General features: G+C 42.2%; 1 protein-coding gene across 9 annotated transcripts in view; it reads left to right on the plus strand.

Annotated features, from left to right (window-relative positions):
• The window catches only part of MTCL1 (microtubule crosslinking factor 1), a 126,343-nt gene that overhangs the window by 103,268 nt on the left and 2,402 nt on the right, over positions 1 to 20,673 (plus strand). For 8 of the 9 annotated variants that reach the window (XM_071804241.1, XM_065830390.2, XM_065830387.2 and 5 more), the window contains 5 exons: positions 345 to 512; positions 5,999 to 6,253; positions 10,113 to 10,418; positions 12,261 to 12,292; positions 13,689 to 15,240. In XM_071804241.1, coding sequence (XP_071660342.1) covers positions 345 to 512; positions 5,999 to 6,253; positions 10,113 to 10,418; positions 12,261 to 12,292; positions 13,689 to 15,240 — 2,313 coding nt within the window. Of the gene's footprint in view, positions 1 to 344; positions 513 to 5,998; positions 6,254 to 10,112; positions 10,419 to 12,260; positions 12,293 to 13,688; positions 15,241 to 18,704; positions 18,763 to 20,673 lie in introns of all 9 variants that reach the window. The other variant, XM_071804242.1, reaches the window with a different exon arrangement.

The raw sequence follows: 20,673 nt of genomic DNA on the forward strand, positions 1-20,673 counted from the left end.
CTTAAGTATCTTGGGTTTTCATGGGTGCTTCAGGACTAGAGCTAACAAGAAGTAGAATCACAAAGTGCAGAATCATGTCATCATTTAGGTCGGAAAAGACCCCTAAGATCATTGAGTCTAACCATAAACTTAACGCTTCCAAGTCCACCACTAAGCCATGTCCCTAAGCACCACATCTACATGTTTTTTGAATACCTCCTGAAATGATGACTCAACCTCTTCCCTGGGCATTGCTATCCTTAGTTTTCTCATGCAAAAGATAGCCAAGGCACTTTCTCTTCCTTCCAGTTCCACCTAAAAATGAAGCATCCAATGACAGCATTTCTTTTGCTTTGTTGTGGCAGGCAAGAGAAAATCGGAAGCTCCTGAATGCTCTGAAGGGTTTGCTGGACGAGTTCCGCTCAGAACTGCGGGATGAGGAGCGGGAGCGCCAGGGGCTCCAGCAGCAGTACGCCCTGCACAAGGCAGCATGGGAGGTGGAGATGACTGAACTGAAGTGCCACCTGGAGCAGGTAATGTCCCCCACAGCTAACACTGATAAAGAATGGCTGAGTTGCTTAATTAAACATGAAATCTATGACAGCCAGGATTGGGACTACATTTATTCCATTTACCCTGGTGCCTGAAAGCCCCCCCTGAAAGCCCGAGCAAAGCTTTGCCTCTTGAGTTGCCTCCTGGATTCAAGTTGTCCCAGTACAAGTGCTAATGTAGTAGTTACTGTGTAATATAGGTGAGGACAGAGGAAGCGAACCTCTTCATGCTATATTTTCTCAGAAGCGTTGGCTAGTAACCTACCAGCTGTGGTAATGAGATGTGCAGGTGTCTCTATTTATTGACATTTATAGGAGATAAAATTTCTTTTTGTTGATGTGCTCACAATTAGCTTGTCATTGTGCCTGGCCACGTAACAGTTGTGTTAGGTGACAGGAGAGAAAAGAGTGATTTAACAATACTGAAGTGTGAGACCACAATGTTAACATTAAACCAGCTATTAAAAGCTACTCATTAGTGAGGGATGTTACCCCACTGAAGAGAGAGCTCTAACTACCCACCATGGGATACTCTTAGAAGTGTGTATATAAAATCTGGTGCCAGGTGCTTCAATGTCACATATGGCTGTTCACAGAAGATGTACTGTTTCTGAAGCAATATGAAAAGAGATCAGCAAAAACCCCACAAGGGTTCATTTCCAAAGCTGGTGGCATAATAGCTCTAGTTTTTCGCATTCAGGAGGGGAGGGGTGGGAGAATTAGTATGTTCAGGTCCTGAGAAAAAGATTTGTAATTGCAAAGCTTCTCTGCAGAGGACAAATATAATAAAAAATTTCACTGCCAGGAGGCTGGTACATTTAGGAGGATTTACTGAACATTGGAGACTCATTCTGACGCACAGAGCTGAGATGCAAGTGCTGCTTTTCCTGCCGAGGTACTGTAGGCTGCTTTCCCAGAATGAAGGAAGAAGCTTTCATTTTGGCTGAGTTTTCTGTCAACAAATTCAAATTATCAGTTCAGCTACTTCTTAGTCCACACACATTTCCAGAAAATTGATCACTTGAAAAAGGAAACAAAATCCATCCCCATTTTCACTCCTCCCAGAATAAAACCTTGATGACAGATTTACCGTAAGCTTGAGATGGCAACAAAGAACAAAACTTAGAGAAAGTTAGTTTGACAACAAACTGCCAATTTAGAGCTTGCATATTTTGCATTTGCATGAGTGATATATTCTCAGGTTTCTGCTTTGGCTCATGTTTGGCAAGCAGGACAGTGCTGCCGTTCCTGCTCAGGGAGAAGATAGATTTGCATTCTTCCTTCTAGTGGCCTTATCAGGCTCTTTGCTACTCCTGCTGTTCCACTGGTAATACTATATCACACATGGTAGTTATCAAGTCATGGGTGTTATTTTTTACTTTTTTTCCAGTGAATGAAAAGAATGCAACTGGTCAATGTTTAAGACATAAAACTGTCTTCCTTAGCCAGCTCCCCAAACTGAATTTTGATTTCACAGTAAAAACAGGTACTTAGTGCAGCAGCAGCAAAAAGATAGCACATAAATCCTTAGAATGTAAATTAGGATAGAGCAAACAATATGTGTCCCACTGAGGTCTGGTGTACCTGCTCACAATTACAAGGAGGCAATTAAAAAATAAATATAAAAATAATAATATAATAAGCCTGAAATAGAAATAAACATAAATTTAACTTGAACTAATATTAAGGATTCAAAATATGGGGTGCTTTTGTCATAGGTTCAATTTCAGGAACAAAATGGGGGGAGCTAGTGAACAACATGTAAAATACCAGCATTACCTATAGTCATGTTAACATCTTTTGCTATTCTGTACCAATATGTGGCTTAACAACATCTTCAACTAAATAGCCAAGTTTGTTATGTCAATGTGGGTAGGACAACCCCTTATGATGTCATTTGGTTGTTTCGATTGTTAGTGATGAAGCAGCAGGCTGTCCAGCACTCCCACCGCAGGGGGCTATAGAGCTGCCAAACCCTTGACAAGCCCGTAGAGAATCAAGGCCTTTCTAGTCTCCACTCTTGTCTTCACTGCTGCTGTTTTCCACTTTTTTTTTTTGTGAAGCAGTAGATCAATTAACAAGAGCATTTTCAAGAAAGTCAACTCCTAATTAACAGTCACTGGCAATGTTTTTGCATTTTGCTGTTTCAACTGGTGCTATAGCAAAGAAACTCAAAAAAAAAAAAAAAAACACAAAAGAAAACTCTTGATAAAAAAGCATTGCATATCAGAAGTGACAATGTACTGTTGCCTGCTGCTCTGGAGCTTTAACACTGCATATATCATTAAAAATAAAAGTCTTGATTGTCAGAAATGCATGTACATCTTATTTAGCAGAAGGATCCTTAGGCATAGCTTTTAAGATAAGAAGTAATGAGAGAGCTCCTAAGTGTGGGATTGCAATAACTCTGAGCCAATAAGTAGTCCCAGTAATTCTCAGCCTCCAGTTGGGCAAGTGAGAAATCCCAGTATTCTGGGAACTGAGAAATGTTTGGAAGAAGGAAGGAGTTAGTATGAGGGGTCAAACCCTGCTTACACATTGAGAACCCTCACTAGGACTTGGACCAATGGTCCAGCTTCAGTATGCTTGGAGGGAATATAAGCTGTGGTGCACACAAGGAGGCATCTGGCCACCCTTAGCAATTAGCAGGGTTAGGAAAGTTGCATCTAGACTTTTGTGCTAAGGAGCCACCAATGGATCTTGCCCCCATGATTTGAGTCAGAAGGCCTCTTTCTGCCAAGAACATTGTTCTACCTTCTAGAGCCACTTAGAACTGTCTTCTAAGTCCAAAGACACTCCCTTTGACTAGAGAAGGTTTTAGGTCTCAAATCACTGAACACCAGAAAATTATTCTGAAGGTGTATCACTATACCTGCCTTGGTTCTGAACTCATGTTTTTTTCTTATAGACTTCCTATATGCTTTTGAAATGGGGCAAGACCCAGGGCTCTGGTCTGGGTGAGCCCGTGATCTGACACAGGATAACTTACTGTATTTTGGCAGCTTGGGCACAGCACCCTAATAGCAGCCATGCATTCTTGGGATATCGCTCTGCTGGAACATGTTCTTATTCCCCACTGCCTCTCAGCTTTCCTGCCTTTCACGGGCAGCATGGCCTGGGCTCCACTGCTTTTCTTGTTAGCTAGCTGAAAGGCTGAGAATTTGCCCGGTGGTGGTGAAGAACTTAGTGGTGTAAGGGAAGAGTGTTTTTTTTTTTGTTATTCAAAGAAATAGAAGAATGAATTTGATTTACAGGATATTCATACAAATAGTATTTAGTACATCTGAGCATGACATGAACCTGCTGGAGAGGGACCAGAGGAGGCCACAGAAATTATCAGAGGGCTGGAACAACCCTGCTATGAGGACAGGCTGAGAGAGTTGGGGTTGTTCAGGCTGGAGAAGATCAGGCTGCAGGAAGACCTTACAATGGCCTTTCAGTACTTAAAGGGTACCTATAAGAAAGATGTAGACAGACTTTTTAGCAGTGCCTGTTATGACAGGACAAGGGGTAATAGTTTTAAACTAAAGGAGGGGAGATTCAGTCTAGACATGAGGAAGAAATTTTTTAGAATGAGGGTGGTGAAACGCTGGCACAGTTTGCCCAGAGAGGTGGTAGATGCCCCATCCCTGGAGACGAGAGTCTGAGCAACCTGTTCTAGTGGAAGATGTCACTGCTCATTGCAGGGGGGTTGGACTAGATGACCTTTGAAGGTCCATTCCAACAGCCAAATTATTCTATGATTTTATGATTCCATGATTACCTGAAGATAGCAGTTATTTCAGAAGCTAGCAGCAATCATTTTACACATTGCTGAACTAAAGTGTGAGTAGTCAGTGTGCTGGGTAGTAAGCAGGGAAGCAGCAAAGGTCACCAACTTCTCAAGGAGTTGCACTGCCCAGGATGGTGTCTCTCATCATTGATCTGCAACACAGAGGTGTTTCTCCTGGAATGTTCTCTGTTTCTGCACCATGGCACCTCTGGTCTGCCACCAAGCCATGTTGTTGTGTGCAGGACAGCCTCTCACACATCACTGTGGGTCCAACAAATTTACACTGCACAAATAGGGTAAGTGTGAGAAAGAGAATGTCATGTCAACTTTGTTAAAATAGGATGCTGCTTTTTTTAATTGATTTTTTTGGTTGCTTGGTCAGTTCATTGATCATTTGAAAATAATTTTACTTCGGAAATTAGTGGTAGAGGACACAGGTGTTTTAAGATCTTCCTGTCAATGCAGGTGGCTGTAACAGGATTTTCTGCAGCTCAGTACAATTTTAAATGACTCAAGCAATGACATCTCTGCCATTTACTTGGGGAGTCTGTTCCAGAGATAGTAAGTTTCACTCCTCAATCAAGTCTGAAGTTCCTTGCTCAGAAAGTTTGGGATTGCTTTCCACATAGGGCAATGAGAAGGTGTTGCTTTCCTCTTGCTAAAGGAGCTTGTTTCCCAGAAGACCTGCTGCCTCTGTTTTTTGAGGGCAATTTTATCTTCAGAGGCAGAAATGAGTTTTTGCTGCCTTTCATTCCAGTTCACCTGCAGAGCCGTGGGATGGAGATGTATCCCATTCTGAGTCACTCACACATTTTCTGAGTTGTAAACAAAAGGTCAGGCTTCAGGAATAAATTCTTCACTCGCTTGAACTTATACAAAACCATTAAGTGCCTTTTTCACTCTGACAGCGGTCTAGCAGTGGCCCAGGTTGGCCAGAGAGGTTGTGCAATCCCTGTCCTTGGAGATTTGTCAGGATCCAACTGAACAAGGTTCTGCACAATCCGATCTGATCTCAGAGCCAAACCTGCTGGAAGCAGGGGTTGGACTAGAGACCTCCTGACACCCCTTTGAGCTTGCATCTTCCTTTGAATAAATTAACTTTGGCCAGCTCTTCTGATCAGATTGAGCTGATCCCTGAGCATGAAGTGAAAGAGAAGGGAGGGAAAGTAGCATCAGCTAACTGCCCTAGAAATCAGTTCAGACACCAGAACCCGCAGAGATGATATGAGGGATGGTCTTAGTACATCTGCTGCTGCTGCTGACACCCAATTTTGTTGTGAAGTGTGAGGAGCTGTGTGGTAAGACCATTGCTGAGGGTTGTTCTGGGAAAAGTCTCTTCAGAAAATGAATTCACGGTCTTTAGGTTTCAGGTGTACTGAGTGAGAGCACAAAAGCAGAGCAGTGGCTGAGGACATTGTCCTGGTGATTGTTCAGGTTGGAGTTTATCTCCATGTTTCCTTCATTGTTGGTACCCACACTACCAACAGAAAGATCATAATGGATGTCTTAATATCATGAGCTGGTAAAGCTTGAGAAATTATTTACTATGGTTTTCACTGTCTTGATTTTAAACTTTTTTCAAGTTGGATGTATTTTATCATTTATTGAGATCCCAAGTTGTAAGAATTGCCATAATTTTGCCATTAGCTTTGTGGAGTTAGCTTAATGTCCTAGTAACATTTTCTTTTCATGGCAGCTGGAAGGGAAGAGTACGACCACCTCAGGAGAAACAGGCCTCACTTCTGATGCAAGAGGAGCTTTTAAAAGGGAAAGAGAGGAGCACAAGAAGCTTCTGGCTGAGAGTCATGGTGTAGTGATGGACCTCCGCTGGCAAATCCAGCACAGTGAGAAGAACTGGAACCGTGAAAAGGTCGAGCTCCTAGACAGGCTTGATAGAGACCGGCGAGAATGGGAGCGTCAAAAGAAGGAGCTGCTCAGGCGGATAGAGCAGGTAAGGAATTATCTTGGGTGAGCGATGGTTGGCTGCAGGCATGAGGCATTGCACCATTACTGCACCCAGGCCGAAGTCAAGAGACTGTATTAGGAAGCAGCACGGGAGCAGTTTTAGTTCCTTGACTACATCAGTGTTTCTTATGCTACAAAACAATTTACATACACAAGGGAATAGAAGGAAAATGCTCATAATCCCTATAAAAGACCACTTATGAGAAATCAACTCCAGGTTAAAGGCCATTTCCTGCCTCATTTCAATTACCCTGGACAGGCACGGTCACATCGATTCATTCTGTTTGAAAGCTTTTGTGCATCTCTTCAGGCTAAAACACTCAATCCCACATGCAGGGTTATTCAAGGTTCGATATACAGCTTCCTGCCACCAAAGATGCAGCTGCTGCAGCTATTCGGTCTCAACTGAACCTGGTGGTTAACATGAGGAACAGTGACTGGTAACAAACAGCTATCAATACTAAATATTCAGAAGACCCTTCTGACCTTGGTCACATTAATTTTGTCCACATCTCTGCTATCATTAGCAAATCTGATAACTCTGTACCTGTCCTCTTGTTTCTCATGCCCATCCACACTTTCATCTGCTTAGTGTTAGAGACAAATTATACCTAATGAGTTTATTATCTGACCGGAAGCTATACAAAAAATAAAAAGTTTAATGAGGGAGAGTTAACACAACATTTTTGACTGAACATTTTTCAGCTCTGAGTCATGCATTCCAGGAGAAGTAAGAAAAACAACTCAAATTGTGAGTCCTCAATTAACTGAATAATTTCTGTCCTTAGGACATCAGAAATGGAATGGCACCAAATTTGTACATGCTCTCTAGAGAGCACTATGCTTGAATGAAGTACAAAGTAGCTTCACAGGTTAAGTTGATGAAAGCCTAGTGTAACTTCACAACCTGTTTTTGAAAAAAGTTTGTTATCTGTATCTCATGTTCCCATGTGTGGGCTGCAACAAGAAGCTAAAGAAAAAGACACCAGGTGTGAGTGCAAGACTAAACCTGTTTAACCTATGGCTGTTAAACCCACAGAGAAGCAATTAGGAAAACGCTATACTCTAAGAATATATCTAAAATCCCTGCTAGAAGTGTAGGTCTGAGTGAGCGGCGACCAATATGAAAGTTTTGCAGACCAAGGAAACTAAATTTCAAAATAACAACAAACAATATTCTGGATTCTTTTAATCTCCCATTTATCTGAAGGTTTTTGCATATACTTCATGCAGATTGTTCAGCTAGTCCTTATAATGCAGCTCAATAGTACGTCTACTAAGATGCAACGACCAGTGCCTATGAGCTTGGAAGGCTTATAATAGAGCTCTTCATCCAAATTACCTGCTTTTCCAGGGTTCAGTGGCAGGAGGTGCCAAGTTCTCCATGGCTGGAGAACTGGCCTGATTTCTAGCTGTTGATTTTGAGTGGCCAAACTGCCTCCTGTAGATCCTTCACGCACAACGGGAATTAAAGGACACTCAGAAAATTTCCCAGTATGCTACGGATGTGGATGCACACTTTTCTTTAGGGAGTCATTTGGTACATCTTTGGATGTTTACATTGCTGTCCCTATGAACTGTGGTTTTTAATATTATTTCTTCAGCATATCCTCAATAGCCTGAGGGACTTAAACTGGTTAAAGACTGGGAATAGGGCATGTTGAAGGACGCAACAGAGAAATCTCTGTTAATGTTACCTAGCCTTTAATTCTCTTTAAACCTGATGTAACCTCTCAGTGTCATCTTGGGAGAGCTTTCAAAATAACTCTTAACTATTCCTGGAGCTGAGTTCTTTTGTTACTATTCTGAAACCTCTAGGGTTCAACTACATATTTTCTGCACAACAGAGTCATACACAGAATTAGCAATAGATAGGGGAAATAAATGATCAAGCTAATTTCAGATAATCAGAATAGCATTTGAAATCTTGACTACCTGCCTCCAAAACTTCGTAACTCCATCTTTGCTTATAATCAAACATTTCCCTGTGTGACAGGAAGCTTCCAAATATTTGAAGGCTTTTAGTTGAATATCCTCTCAGATTGCAGTTGTGTCCTGCTTTATATGGAAACAATTAATATATCTCTGAAGTCCTTTTCCCTGGGGTTTTTCTGTGTGTATTCCATGTATGGCAATACGTAGAGGATGAGGAGACTACACCAGTGTGTATGTTTGGAAAACAGAGTCTAAGAGACAGCAGAAGTGTGTGTACCACATTTCATACTAATGCTTTATGCCTGTCTGCTTTCACACAGCTCCTGAATAATGCATGTTTGATAAGGTGGAAGCCCACTCCAATGTATAAATATATATAAAATACTTTACTCTGGATGGTTATGGGAATACTACTCGCATGTAAAAAACATTATGACCTACTTTTTTTCAGAGCTCAAAGTTGTTTTTTCAAGTACACTGTCACTTTGTTTTCCCTTAAAGAATCCCCCTCCACTGTCCTCCTAAAGCCAATTGTGCACAGAGCACACTGGCAAATATTTAAACCCACAATGTTCCTGCTCCAGCAAGGGGATTGGACTAGATGATCTTTCAAGGTCCCTCCAGTCCCTAACATTCTGTGATTCTGTGAAAATCACCTGTGTGAAATGTTGTGTGTTTAAAGGTATAAACACATGGGGACTCAAAGTCATTAGTCACTTTTGAAAAATTACATCAGTATTTCTCACTTTAATTTTCCTGTCAGCTGTCTGAGATTCAGAGAGCAAGCTAAGCAATCTGTACTGTTTTCTCATAAACATTCCCAGATCATTATCCTTATAGGATCTCTGAAAATCTGGAAGAGCTTGCAATTTGAACTGTGTATAGAGAAAGCATGTAATTAACACTTCTCCTTGCTTTGGGTCTTGCCCATATTCTGGAGAATGTGCTCCACGATTTCTTGAGATATACCTTCCAGCTCCTACCTTCATAGGATACCTTAAATTAGCTCCTTTTAATAAAACTGTTTCAGATTTTGTATATCATGAAGATGCATTCCCTTTCTTGTAGACGCAAATCAAACAAATATCTCACTGATTTCGGCCCAAGTGCGACTTTCATCATTTGGGACCTAAAATCTTTTGATCTACATTAGGCAATATGATGTCTATTTATTTTTCCAAACACATGCAGCAAGATTAAAATAACATGTTTTGTAGGTCCTCAGTCTCCAGTGTCCTAGGGAATGACTTGCATTTGCACATTATTGTCACTAATCATAGCAAAACATCAGTGACGTATCGGATTCCTGCTGACATTGACATTTGAAAATATCACTTCATCTATCTTGTTGTATTTACAATTAAAAGAGAAGCTGATCACATCATAATCTAATTTTACGATTGGCAATTTCACTAGTGGTTCACTCTCTCTTCACCCAGTTTTTACAAAGTGTAGAATTAATAGCTTTGGTGGCCCTAGTATAAATATGTGTTTTCTTCAAACATGCTTTGCATGCCTAATTCATCCCTTTGACAATGCTGTCCTGTACAAATAACCAACTGTCTAGCCATGCATTAGGGCTAGACCATCTGTAAAGCGAAGCTTTTGTCATTCGTTAAGCAGAGTTTTCCACCTCTGGAAATAAGTAATGTACATAAAAGTGCAAGCTGACCACAGGAGAAAAATGTATTTGTTTTGATGAAACTCCAAGTCACTGACCCTTCCTTGAGCTTCTACTTGTATTGCTTTAGGATCTCGTATCAAGATTGCTTTATAAATAACAGTCAATGTTGATTTGTTTCCTTAAAAATCAGATTACACACAAATGCATTATTTTGTGTATGTATAGACACAGTGTGCCACATGCCACCTAAGTAATTGCAGTTCTTTTAAATTTTCCTTGTTTCCAGCTTCAGAAAGAAGTCAGCCCACAAAGAGGAGGTGGATTTCTGTGTGACCAGAAGGAGAGTAACCTTCGTGCATTTACAACCCAGGGGAACCTTCATGTGCCTCGTCCAATGGGGTCAAGATCCTACTCTGATTCAGACGCCATTCAGTTTGACGATCGGTCACTGTCTAAGCTGAAGGAGAGTGATCGGTGCAGCGCCACAGAAAACCTCTTTCTGGAGTCGCTGTCTCTTGATTCCCCTGACGAGTCCGATGAGCACCGGTCTCGGCAGCTGGAGCGGGAGAAATGTTTGACGGGATTAACAGAAGTATGTGCTCCTCTACCTTTTATTTAGCAAATAGGGAAGCAGAAGCCTTCTAGTCAAAGACATATCCATGTACTCTGACTTGAAAATTTGGCCAGTTTGTCAACAGGTCAGATCTCCAGCTCCCCACAGGACTAGGTTCACTGGTGTGCCTTGACCTGAACATGTGCACCTCTGAAAATTTGACCCAAGCATTTTTTTTTAGATGTATAACATTGTTACTCAGCTAAAGGATTGGTAAATCATGTTCTTTGAGAGGAAGAAGAGAAAAAAAGAGAGGCAAGAAATGTGACTGCCCTTCTTACATTTTAAGGAGCTGTAGGAACCTGTGTGTTCCAGTTATATTTTCCTCCTTCAGTGCCACAAATGTATGGCTGGCAGTGTGGGATCTCATATTCGTTCTTAGCTTTTATTTTATATATGTCCGAGTGCTCAGTGAAGAATGTTGGTATCAGTGTCAAAGATCTGTTATGTGTTTAATTTTTACTGCAATTTTCTTTCCTTCAAACTCAATCTGATATTTAAGAGGGGAGATCTCTATTCCCTTCTCTGTTTTTTCAGACATTACCACCATTAACAAAAGTGTTGGCAGCAAAATTTGGTCCTTGGTGATACTTGCACAGCTTCTTTCCTTCAAAGCATGCATTAGTGAAACCTGGGCAAAGTCACTTCCCCTCAGAAGGTTTGCTCAAGTGAGACTAATTGGAGTTTAATGAAGAGCTTAACTGAGGATGCACAAAGGCAATTGCAGCTTGCTGACTGTGCCTCTCTACTGTATTTTCTTTGTGGAACTCACTGTAGCAGAAGTCTATCCACCCTTCAGCCTGATTCTCCACTCAGTGAGATCAGATTTACTCTGCAGTAACTCCACCAAGGCCACCAACATTATTCCAGACTTACAGCAGAGCGAATGCAAGGAGGATCAGTTTACTCCTATTTTTTTTCTGGATAAATACCAGAAGGGTATTTGCTGAGATAAGCAGTGCTCTTTTTGAATAGTCACACCTTGAAATACACTCCTGTTTTGATAATGTTCATGATTTTATGAGATCTAATAAAAGTAATAGATACTAATGCTAATTTTTTCCTGATCATATTTTGTATTCCCTGTAGTTTATTAGAAATATTAGCAAACAGCTAAAATAATAGCTGCAGAGCAATTCCTTCAGAAGTATCAATTTAAAAAAAAAGAAAACAACAAGCAAAAAAACCCCACCACAACTCATTACAGGAATTGTCACAGGGAAATAATTGCCATAACAGTATCTTAATGCCATTAGCAAGCTGTAGGTATTCCCCCCATGAAACAAGTAATAGTCTTCCCACAGTTAATATAGCTAACTTAATGAGTTTCAACTGATACCATTTGTCAGTTCCTAGAGAACATATAATGAAATCTTATGTCAAAGGACCCCGGGTTATCTCTTATTTCAGCACAGCTAAATATCTAGCATAAAGCAGATTACCTCCACAGAACAAATTCACTCACAAATACGTGGTTCAAACCAGTATATTGGACATGTGGGAAAAAAGCCATTTGCAGCTTAGTTCCATATGTGATTGCATGGGGCTATAAAAGTTCAAGGCTTTTGTAGATTTGCCATACAGGCTTTCCCTGGGCAGTCTGTTGTCTTGATGGGATTGCCCATTCTGCTGCCTGTGTACAAAGGGAAGAATATTCTCACTCTACAATTTAAGATTCCTTATCAGAGGGAAAATCATCCACTTGGTAGAGACAAACATACCCGGTGCAACTATGGGGAAATGAATGACAAAATACCCAGAAGATGATGGTACCAACAGGTTCAGAAATAACTTATTCTGTTTGTTTCTCTTTTTTTTCAGGAGGAAGAAACACACAAAGGAAATCTTCAAAGGTGAGTGAAACTTACAGGGAAAACCCCAGGAAATATTCAGCTGCCAGAGCTATAGCTCACTGCTACCCAAACCACATGGCTGAGGCGCAGCTGTGCCACCTCCTAAGCAGCCTGTGAGCCAGATTAATGGATTTACCTAGGGATTAATTTGTCTCAAGATGCTTCTGTTCTACTCTGATTAACTTGGGCCACATTCAGCTGTGGTGCACAAAGATCAAACTGTATGAAAGCACATGAATCTGCAGGTTACGCTTAAGGCTACACCTACCTTAGCAAGTACTGCAGGCCTGTAGACATCAATATATAGAGGAAAACAGTTGGTGCTGAGGAACTTACATGCCCTTACATGTCAGGGATATTTTGCTTTGGACTCGTTCTGGTCTCCCATGGGATGAATACCCACCTAACCCTAGAGTGCATTAATTGTGCTTCTGGAGGGCATCTTCCAGCTCACTTTGATCTCGAAGGAACGCAGCCCATGCTCTCTGAGATTGCCCTCTGATGCAAACCAGAGCATCTTAATAGGAGATCCCCTTCAGAACTGCACTCCTGATGTCACATAACTACCTAAAGTAGATGCACCCTAACTGCAACTGGTGGTCTTGGTTAAAAATTTACAGGGTAATTTTACTGTATCTTCTGGATCACTGATATATAAAACCCACTGCTTGCTGAATCCTCACCCAGCTTGAGGTAGCTCATTGAGCCAACTTTGATAACTACACTCATTTGCATTTTTAAGTAGTCCCATTCGGAAAGCTGCTTTTTTCTTAAAAAAAAAAAAAAGGCAGTAGGACAACTCAGCTAAATGCTTGTGATTTGTACAAACCAGCAAAACATGGGAAAGCAAATTATTACATAGCGATTCCCTTTAGTTGAATTTTAGCATGAGCTCAACTCCCCAAGCTGGGTCAATGCAACAGCATCTAGACTGGATGTCCCACGTCACTGCGCACCAGCTGTGCAGCCTGGGCAATCTCAGGAAAGGGGGTGGACTTGCTATTTCCCAGCAAGTCAGAAATACTCCACACTTGCTTTGAAAAGGGTGCCTTATATTGTCACAAACACTCATTTTCTGTGAATGGTATTATTTCAGAAATGCATCCTAGGGCTCCATATTTCAGACATTTGCCAAGCAGTAATCCATGAGAAAACAGTAAATTAAGAACCATTAATAAACTATTTGGTACTTTTAATGACACATCAGGAACACTTGCACTTCACAGCTATTTTAAAGATAATAAAAGGCAACTTTAATGAAAGAAAAGGATAAAGTGGTTTTATGTATAAACGGATGGTGAACATCAGGTTTCCTGAGTTAGTTTGCTGCTGAAAATAAGTCACTCCGTCAGAGTTTCCAGGCATATGATTGACTCTCCCATGTTCCCCTCTCCAGGGCAATGTCCGTTTCGTCAATGTCAGAATTTCAGCGCCTGATGGATATATCTCCATTTCTGCCAGAAAAACACTTGCCTTCATCCAGCAGCAAAGATGACATAACCCCTCCCCTGTCTCCCGATGATCTGAAATACATTGAGGATTTCAACAAAAACTGGGATTACAGTAGCACTAGGGGGACTACTGAGAAGCCTGGAGAAGGCTGGGCAGAAAGGACAGAAATTGGGAAAGCTGGGAATGATCCTGCTTCAGATCCCTTCCAGGCATCATCATGGTACCTCACCACTAGTGTCACTATGACAACTAACACCATGACCAGCCCAGAGCACTGCCAGAAGCAGCCAACGAGGAGTCACAGTGTAGCCGAAAAAATGGGAGTTCGGGTCTTTCACAGCCCACCCGTTGTCCGTAGGTTTGATAACTCAGTGATAGCTGGCAGTGAAGGGAAAAACCAGGTTGAGCCAGACTTCTTGTTCTCTGTGACCAAAGCTATGGGGAATGTCACCGAGACAAAAGGTGGTTCCTCAGATATGTTTGGAAGATGGTCTTGTGACCTGACCAAACACCATAAGGATTTTCTGGAGAGTGGTCTTCATCCCATTGAGCGTCCTATTTGCACTACTGTGGGCTTTGCCTCACCCCTGCACAGCTTAGAGATGTCCAAAAACATGAGTGATGATATGAAGGAGGTTGCTTTCTCTGTCCGAAATGCAATACGCTCGAACTCTAATTCAACAGAGCCTCAGTTTAAGGACACCGCGTGTCAAACCAATGGCATGAGAACAACAGGAACGCAGACCACCCAGACGATCAGTGTTGGCTTGCAGACGGAAACACTGCGCAGTATCACCAGCAGTCCACACAAGTGTCTGACACCAAAGGGGGGGTCCACACCTGTCTCTTCACCATCCAGAAGCCTAAGAAGCAGGCAAGTGACCCCCGTCATTGAAAAGGTCCAGGCTAAGTTTGAACGCACATGCTGCTCCCCCAAATATGGTTCTCCAAAGTTGCAAAGAAAAATCCTTCCTAAATCCGACCAGCCAAATAACCGGACTTTGCCTGGCACACCTCAGAAAGGATTCAGTGAGTCCGCTTGGGCTAGATCAACTACTACAAGGGAGAGTCCTGTCCACACCACCATCAACGATGGCCTCTCCAGTTTGTTCAACATTATTGACCATAGCCCCATCTTTCATGAGACTTTCCAAAAATGCCCAAGGTCTAGCAGCAGGTCCAGGTCAGCAGAACCCAGACCAGAACTAAGCCCAGTGCAGGAGCCATGTACAAATGCCCGTGGCAGATCACCCAGTCCTCTCCGATTGGGGACAGAGACGCAAAAGGAAGAAGGGACTGAGGTGACAAGTATCAGGCAGGACTTATCTGCTCCTCCAGGGTACACACTTACAGAAAATGCTGCCAGGATCTTGAATAAGAAACTTTTGGAGCATGCCTTAAAGGAAGAGAGAAGACTGCGTTCACACAGCCCACCAAATCTTAGCAATGACAACAGCACAGGAGAAATTGTCAAAGTAGATCCAGGGTCCATAGAGGTAATGAGTTTGTTTGTTTTTCCTCCTATAGCTAAATGCACTCTTCTTTGAACAGATGCATTATGAGATCTTCTGCAGTCCTAGTGAGTATTTACAATGAATGTCCTAGTCCTGTCATGGTACCACCAGCAATCCCCAGTCATTAAACTACTGGCTTAGTCACTGAAGAACTGATTAAAGAATTGAGTTTCTATCCTGACAGCTTATCGGGCTTGAAAGCATCAGAAGAGCTTTATCCTTTACAGGATAAAGATGCCTTTACAGGATAAAAATGGTTCTCCCCTGAATTACTGGGATAAAGGGTTTCTGTCACAAAACACACCACGTGTTACAGATGCTCTAGGTTTAAGTAAATTTCTTTTTTATGCTGGATAGGAAGGTAGACTTCCTCCTACACAAGAATGGGTGTTGACAAGTCTGTGTGGAAAATAGTCTCTACGAAGAGAACCAAAACTTTAGGGCCTTCAGCATGTTTTCTGGATGTATCTGATTAAGTTTGGCTCAGGTCTGTGAATGTGATTAAATGGTATGATATTTGGTACAGACTGTTGCTGCCTGACAAAAACAAGAAAAAAAAAAAGATAACCAACGAGTCTAAGCACACTCCTACTTAGTGTTTAAGAACTCTTTATTGATATTTTACTGTCAGCAGTGTAACAGTCATCATCTGTATCAGCAAGTATGCCCAGGTATTTGGGGTTAGAGTCTCAGGTACAGTAATGTGCTATAGCAATCAACAAAAAAAAGAGGGTGTAATGCTGGACAAAAGCTTTCAGTTATCAGTGTCTAAGCCTCCTGTTCCTGGTGAAACTTTGTGCACATGAGAGTGTTGCCATGAGAAGGAGGGCCTGCAGAAGCTGAATCATGCTGCCCTTCTACCATCCTGATGTTTTGGTGGGCCCTGGCCACAGGGCAGCTGCTTCTCCTTCAGCTCTAGACACCCCAGACACCTCCCCTTGGCCTCGCTAGGCTCACTCCTACCACTCCTGCCTAAGATGGCCCCAAGGGAAGGTTCAAACCTCATTTTCTAAGTCATCATTTGGCTTGAAGGATTTGTGGAAGCCTGAGCTCCGAGACTTCAGGTCTGCAGTTTGCCTTGCACTAGAGGGTGTTTCTGCATGGACAATTGGTTCCTCTTTTGTAGGTACTGCTCAGAGGACATGATCCTTTTTGCCTAACAGGGAATCCAAGGCTGAGGTTATATTCCCTATATGCAGTTTAAACTGATATAAATAGGGAAGTGTGTACCTATAAAAAAGAAGCCACATCCACATTATAAATATCAGTCAATGAAAGCTGGCTTTGTGCACAAACCTCAGAGTGAATAAAAGTGGAAAGCAGGCTCCTTTATTTGAATCTTTCCAGTTACCTCTGTATTTTGTCCTTAGTCCAAAACACTGGGAATGCATTACTGGTTCTTATTAGAAAGTGTGTTGCACTCTTACAGGTTCAACTCAGCTTTGCCTTCAAAGAATCTCTGGAAACTCTTTATTTCCTCCTGCATCTTTTAACTGTCTCAGCAGATTTCAAGTATAAGTAAATGGATGTCATCCCACGTCATCACAAATTGCTGTTAGCAAAATACAACTAGTGTCAGTACCTGAGTTTGATGCACAGAGAGATTTGTGTCAATGCTATTTAGCAAAAACCCATTGACCATCAACCTGGTAGAGCATTGCTCCTCTTTGTGAATTCTCAGTATTTTTGCCTAATTTTTTGAGTTCCAAGCCTCAGAACTAGGACTTGTTCCTTGCAACTCTTACACAGCTGTTATGACTGTTTTCTAGATGCACAGGTTTATGATCTTTGGGTGATCCTGCCATTTCTCAGGAATATGAATGGAAAAGGAAGGCGGTGGGCATTCACACAATGAGCTTAGCTCTTCCTAGGTGAGGTGATGCTCCACAAGATGTACCTCATGGAGCACGAGTTCGCTGCTGAAAACAAAACTGCAAATAAGTTCTAAACTCTGCGGATGCCTTGGTTTTTTTATGGATTGTACTGACCACACAAATTACGCTTTGTACGAATTCTACTTAGCACATTTTGTACAGTCAGACACAGCAGTTCAGCGAATTATGATCTTGGAGGAGGCAGGCTGTCCTTGGGGTGGCATCATGTCAGTGCTGCCCCTGTCACCCTTCCGTAGATCCCTGCTCTGCTTCCCCCTCACCTGATGGCTTCTGCCCAAGACAAGTGACCTTCTTACCACCAAACGCCTTCTTGTTTCTGCAGTCATGGCATGGTATATTAACGACTTTTAGACCCACATGGGTCACCTGTTGGTGACTTTCCTTTAATTTGAGCTTCTGGGTGGTTTAGTTACATATTTTCCTTTTATATTCCTGCTGCAAATATGAAATCTAGTTCATATATACATTTATATATAATATTTACGTACATATGTATGTGTGTATGCGAGTGTATATGCATACAGAGTAGTAATAACTTTGTATTTTCTAACTTGCTCAGAGCTGCTTAAAAGCAAATTCATATCCACCCAGTGCAGCCTACTAGCATCTTATACTGCTAATTCACTAAACCGCTATTTTAATTGCATATCATGGGATTCATATATATTACTATTAAAAATGCAGATTAGCATTACCGAACTAACAATGTAAGAGCTGTATGAACATTTTTCTTCTATGACTAGCAAGGGTGTAAATCATAGAGGTTACACAACAGCCCTGGACTGGGGTTCAGACTCATTTCTGGAGACAGAATCCACACCGACCCATGGAGGAGAGAGCAGCTGCTGTGTCCTCTGCTCGCCAGGGCACACCAGTGCACACTGCTGCACACTTGCTGCTGAATGATTCAACATGGGAGAGGGAATGTTAAAAGGAAGGGAAGGTGTTGTCAGAATTAAAGGGCTTTTGCTTTAGTTCGAGTCTCCCATCCAGCTGTTAAATAGGAACTAGGGAGAAGGGTGAGGCAAAGGGCTTTCATGAAACCTGAGTAACATAAGCATGAGCAACATGAGAAACATGAGCAATACAAAACATCGATCGCTTTTCAGTTTGTTAAAGTTTTCCTAAGCAGAAATTCTCTCTTGAAATCAAACAAAGCAAAAAAAATACAGCTTTATTCCTCTTTCATAGTGAAGTGTTTTTTCCCTAGCCCTAATTGAGGTTGGCAAAGAATAACAGATGTATTTCTCTGCTGAGTAGAAGTATTTGGTTTGTTTAATGCTATGTCCACTTCTGATATTGTGCTAGCATTGTAAAAGGTTGGTTTGTTTGCTTCCTTTCTTTCTAAATCTTTTTCTGCTAGTGGCTTATCTTTTATTTTTGACTATTAGTTTCCCTGTGTTAACAATGGTAACATGATCTGAATGGGTAGTCACATCTGGAGACTTCTTCCTTGCTGACATGAAATCTTCACTTTAAAAAAAATAATTGATTAAACCAGTTCTTTCCAACCTACTTGCTTTCTTTTTCTTTTCTGTCTGTTCTGTCCAGAACCAAACTGTCTTATTAACTGCCCCCTGGGGACTCTAACCCTGCCTGCCTCACTGCTGTAAGTCCTTTCTACCTTGTTTCCAGAGCTTTCCAAAAGCGGTCATTTTTGATGGTGTGGGTTAACGAAGGGAAGTAAATGACCACAACTCCAGAGGTATCGCCGGCCACCCAGCGTCCCTGTGGGGTCCTACATATGCAGCGGTCAGGAAGCTCTCAGGATAGAGTCCATCTGCCATCTCCTGCGGCAGCGTGGGCTGTGAAAAGGTCACACTTAAGTCAAAATTTAGGCTGTTGGCTTTTTGGGGTTTTGTTTGTTCGTGGGTTTTTGTTTATTTTGTTTGTTTGTTTGTTTGTTTGTTTGTTAAAGTTTAGAAAAAGAACAACATTTAAGACCAACAGGAATGCAAAAATGTTGGGGAGGAATTCAGATTTAGAGCAAACTTTTTTTTTTCTTGACAAACACACAGTGGTGTGCAGGGCTTCTGGCTGTCCCAGGATGCATCCCCCTCCAGCCGTGGCTACAGCAGCCGATGGAGAGGGCTGGTAACTTCCAGCACCAGCCATGGCTGATGGTCACCTTTGCTCATTAAGCTGTTCCTGGCCCAGTGTTAGCCATTGGCTGGGGATGTGAGCTCTGACCATCTACTCTGCCTCAGAGACAGAAAACCCTTTTATTTATTTATTAATATAGGCATAGCCATGGTGGCTGACAGCCTGGCTTAGGAAATAGCTAAAAACTAAACATGAAATCATCTTTCCTGTTTTCAATGCCTGGGCTAAAAAGTGCTGCCTTTCCACCCACACCCCAAAGCAACCACCAAACTAAATTACCCACAGGATACTGATTTTTAAAAAAAAAACATTTCTAGCTATGACATCTACATGTGGTAAGTGAGCAGGGCTTTTCACAAACCATTCCGGACAGTTTCCTTATTGTGGCTGGATTTCCTTAGCACATGCCGAGGAAAGCACAGTGCAGGTGGGGGTGATTGACACATCAGCCAGCATGTTGTAAGATTACGCTGCCAGTCACTTGTTGGCCCTGGAGCAACATCCATCGCCGTTGCATTGTGCTGGGCATGTGTACATCACCGATAAGATGAGCTTAAGCCTGCTGTTCCGTAAAAGCTGACCAACATCTGTGGGCGTGCTGGAGAGAGGCTTTTGAACTGGAAGGCAGCAGTGGAAATAAATTTTGTTATCACCATGTTGACTCTCATTTACTGCTATGAAACTAGGATAAAGCAGCCAGAAGCAATCAGCACTATAGAGATATCATACTAAGCCGCTGTTTAGAAAGCGGCTAAGACAAAGCCTGCAGATCTCATAGCCTCCATTCGCTGTGTTGCGCTGCCTGTGAGTGTTGCCGTGCATATGGATTTCTCTTAACAAATCTGAGTCTAGTGGCAGCTTTCACAGGCCATATGTTGCCCCAGGCGCAACAGGACGAGGTGAAGTAAGGACACAGAGTCAGTCTTCTCATTGGCACCGCCTTACTGTTTCTTTAGCAAGGGTCCTTGTGATGGGGCGGGGGGTGAGGGTGCAGAGAGGCAGCGGTGCAGGCTCAGGCACCATAGCCCCCTGGGCAGCCCCTGCCATGGTCACTGGTCTCGCTCTTGGTGAATGCCAAGGGTAGATGACACAGCTCTGCCTCAAGCAGTGGTGTGCAGCTGTGGATCAACCTCTTGGCTGTGTATTGCCAAAGACACCAAGGTTCACCCTCCACAAAGGCTTCCTCTCTCCAAAACACGTGCCTGCACAAGCTCCATTTCCCGCACCTCAGCTCTGTGTCTTCAAAACTGATCTTTCTGTCATGTAACATTCCTGTCTGGTCCTCCCACTCCAACAAAGAGGTTCAATGGCATATCACCTTGTTTGTTACTGCCAGTCATATCATGTTACCTACTCCAATATTTTCCATCTCAAGTCACGTTTCTCCTTCTCCTTTGCTTCCCACTGTGTTGATCTA

Source organism: Patagioenas fasciata, chromosome 2, assembly GCF_037038585.1.
Source record: "Patagioenas fasciata isolate bPatFas1 chromosome 2, bPatFas1.hap1, whole genome shotgun sequence".
Classification (NCBI taxonomy): Eukaryota; Metazoa; Chordata; class Aves; order Columbiformes; family Columbidae; genus Patagioenas; species Patagioenas fasciata.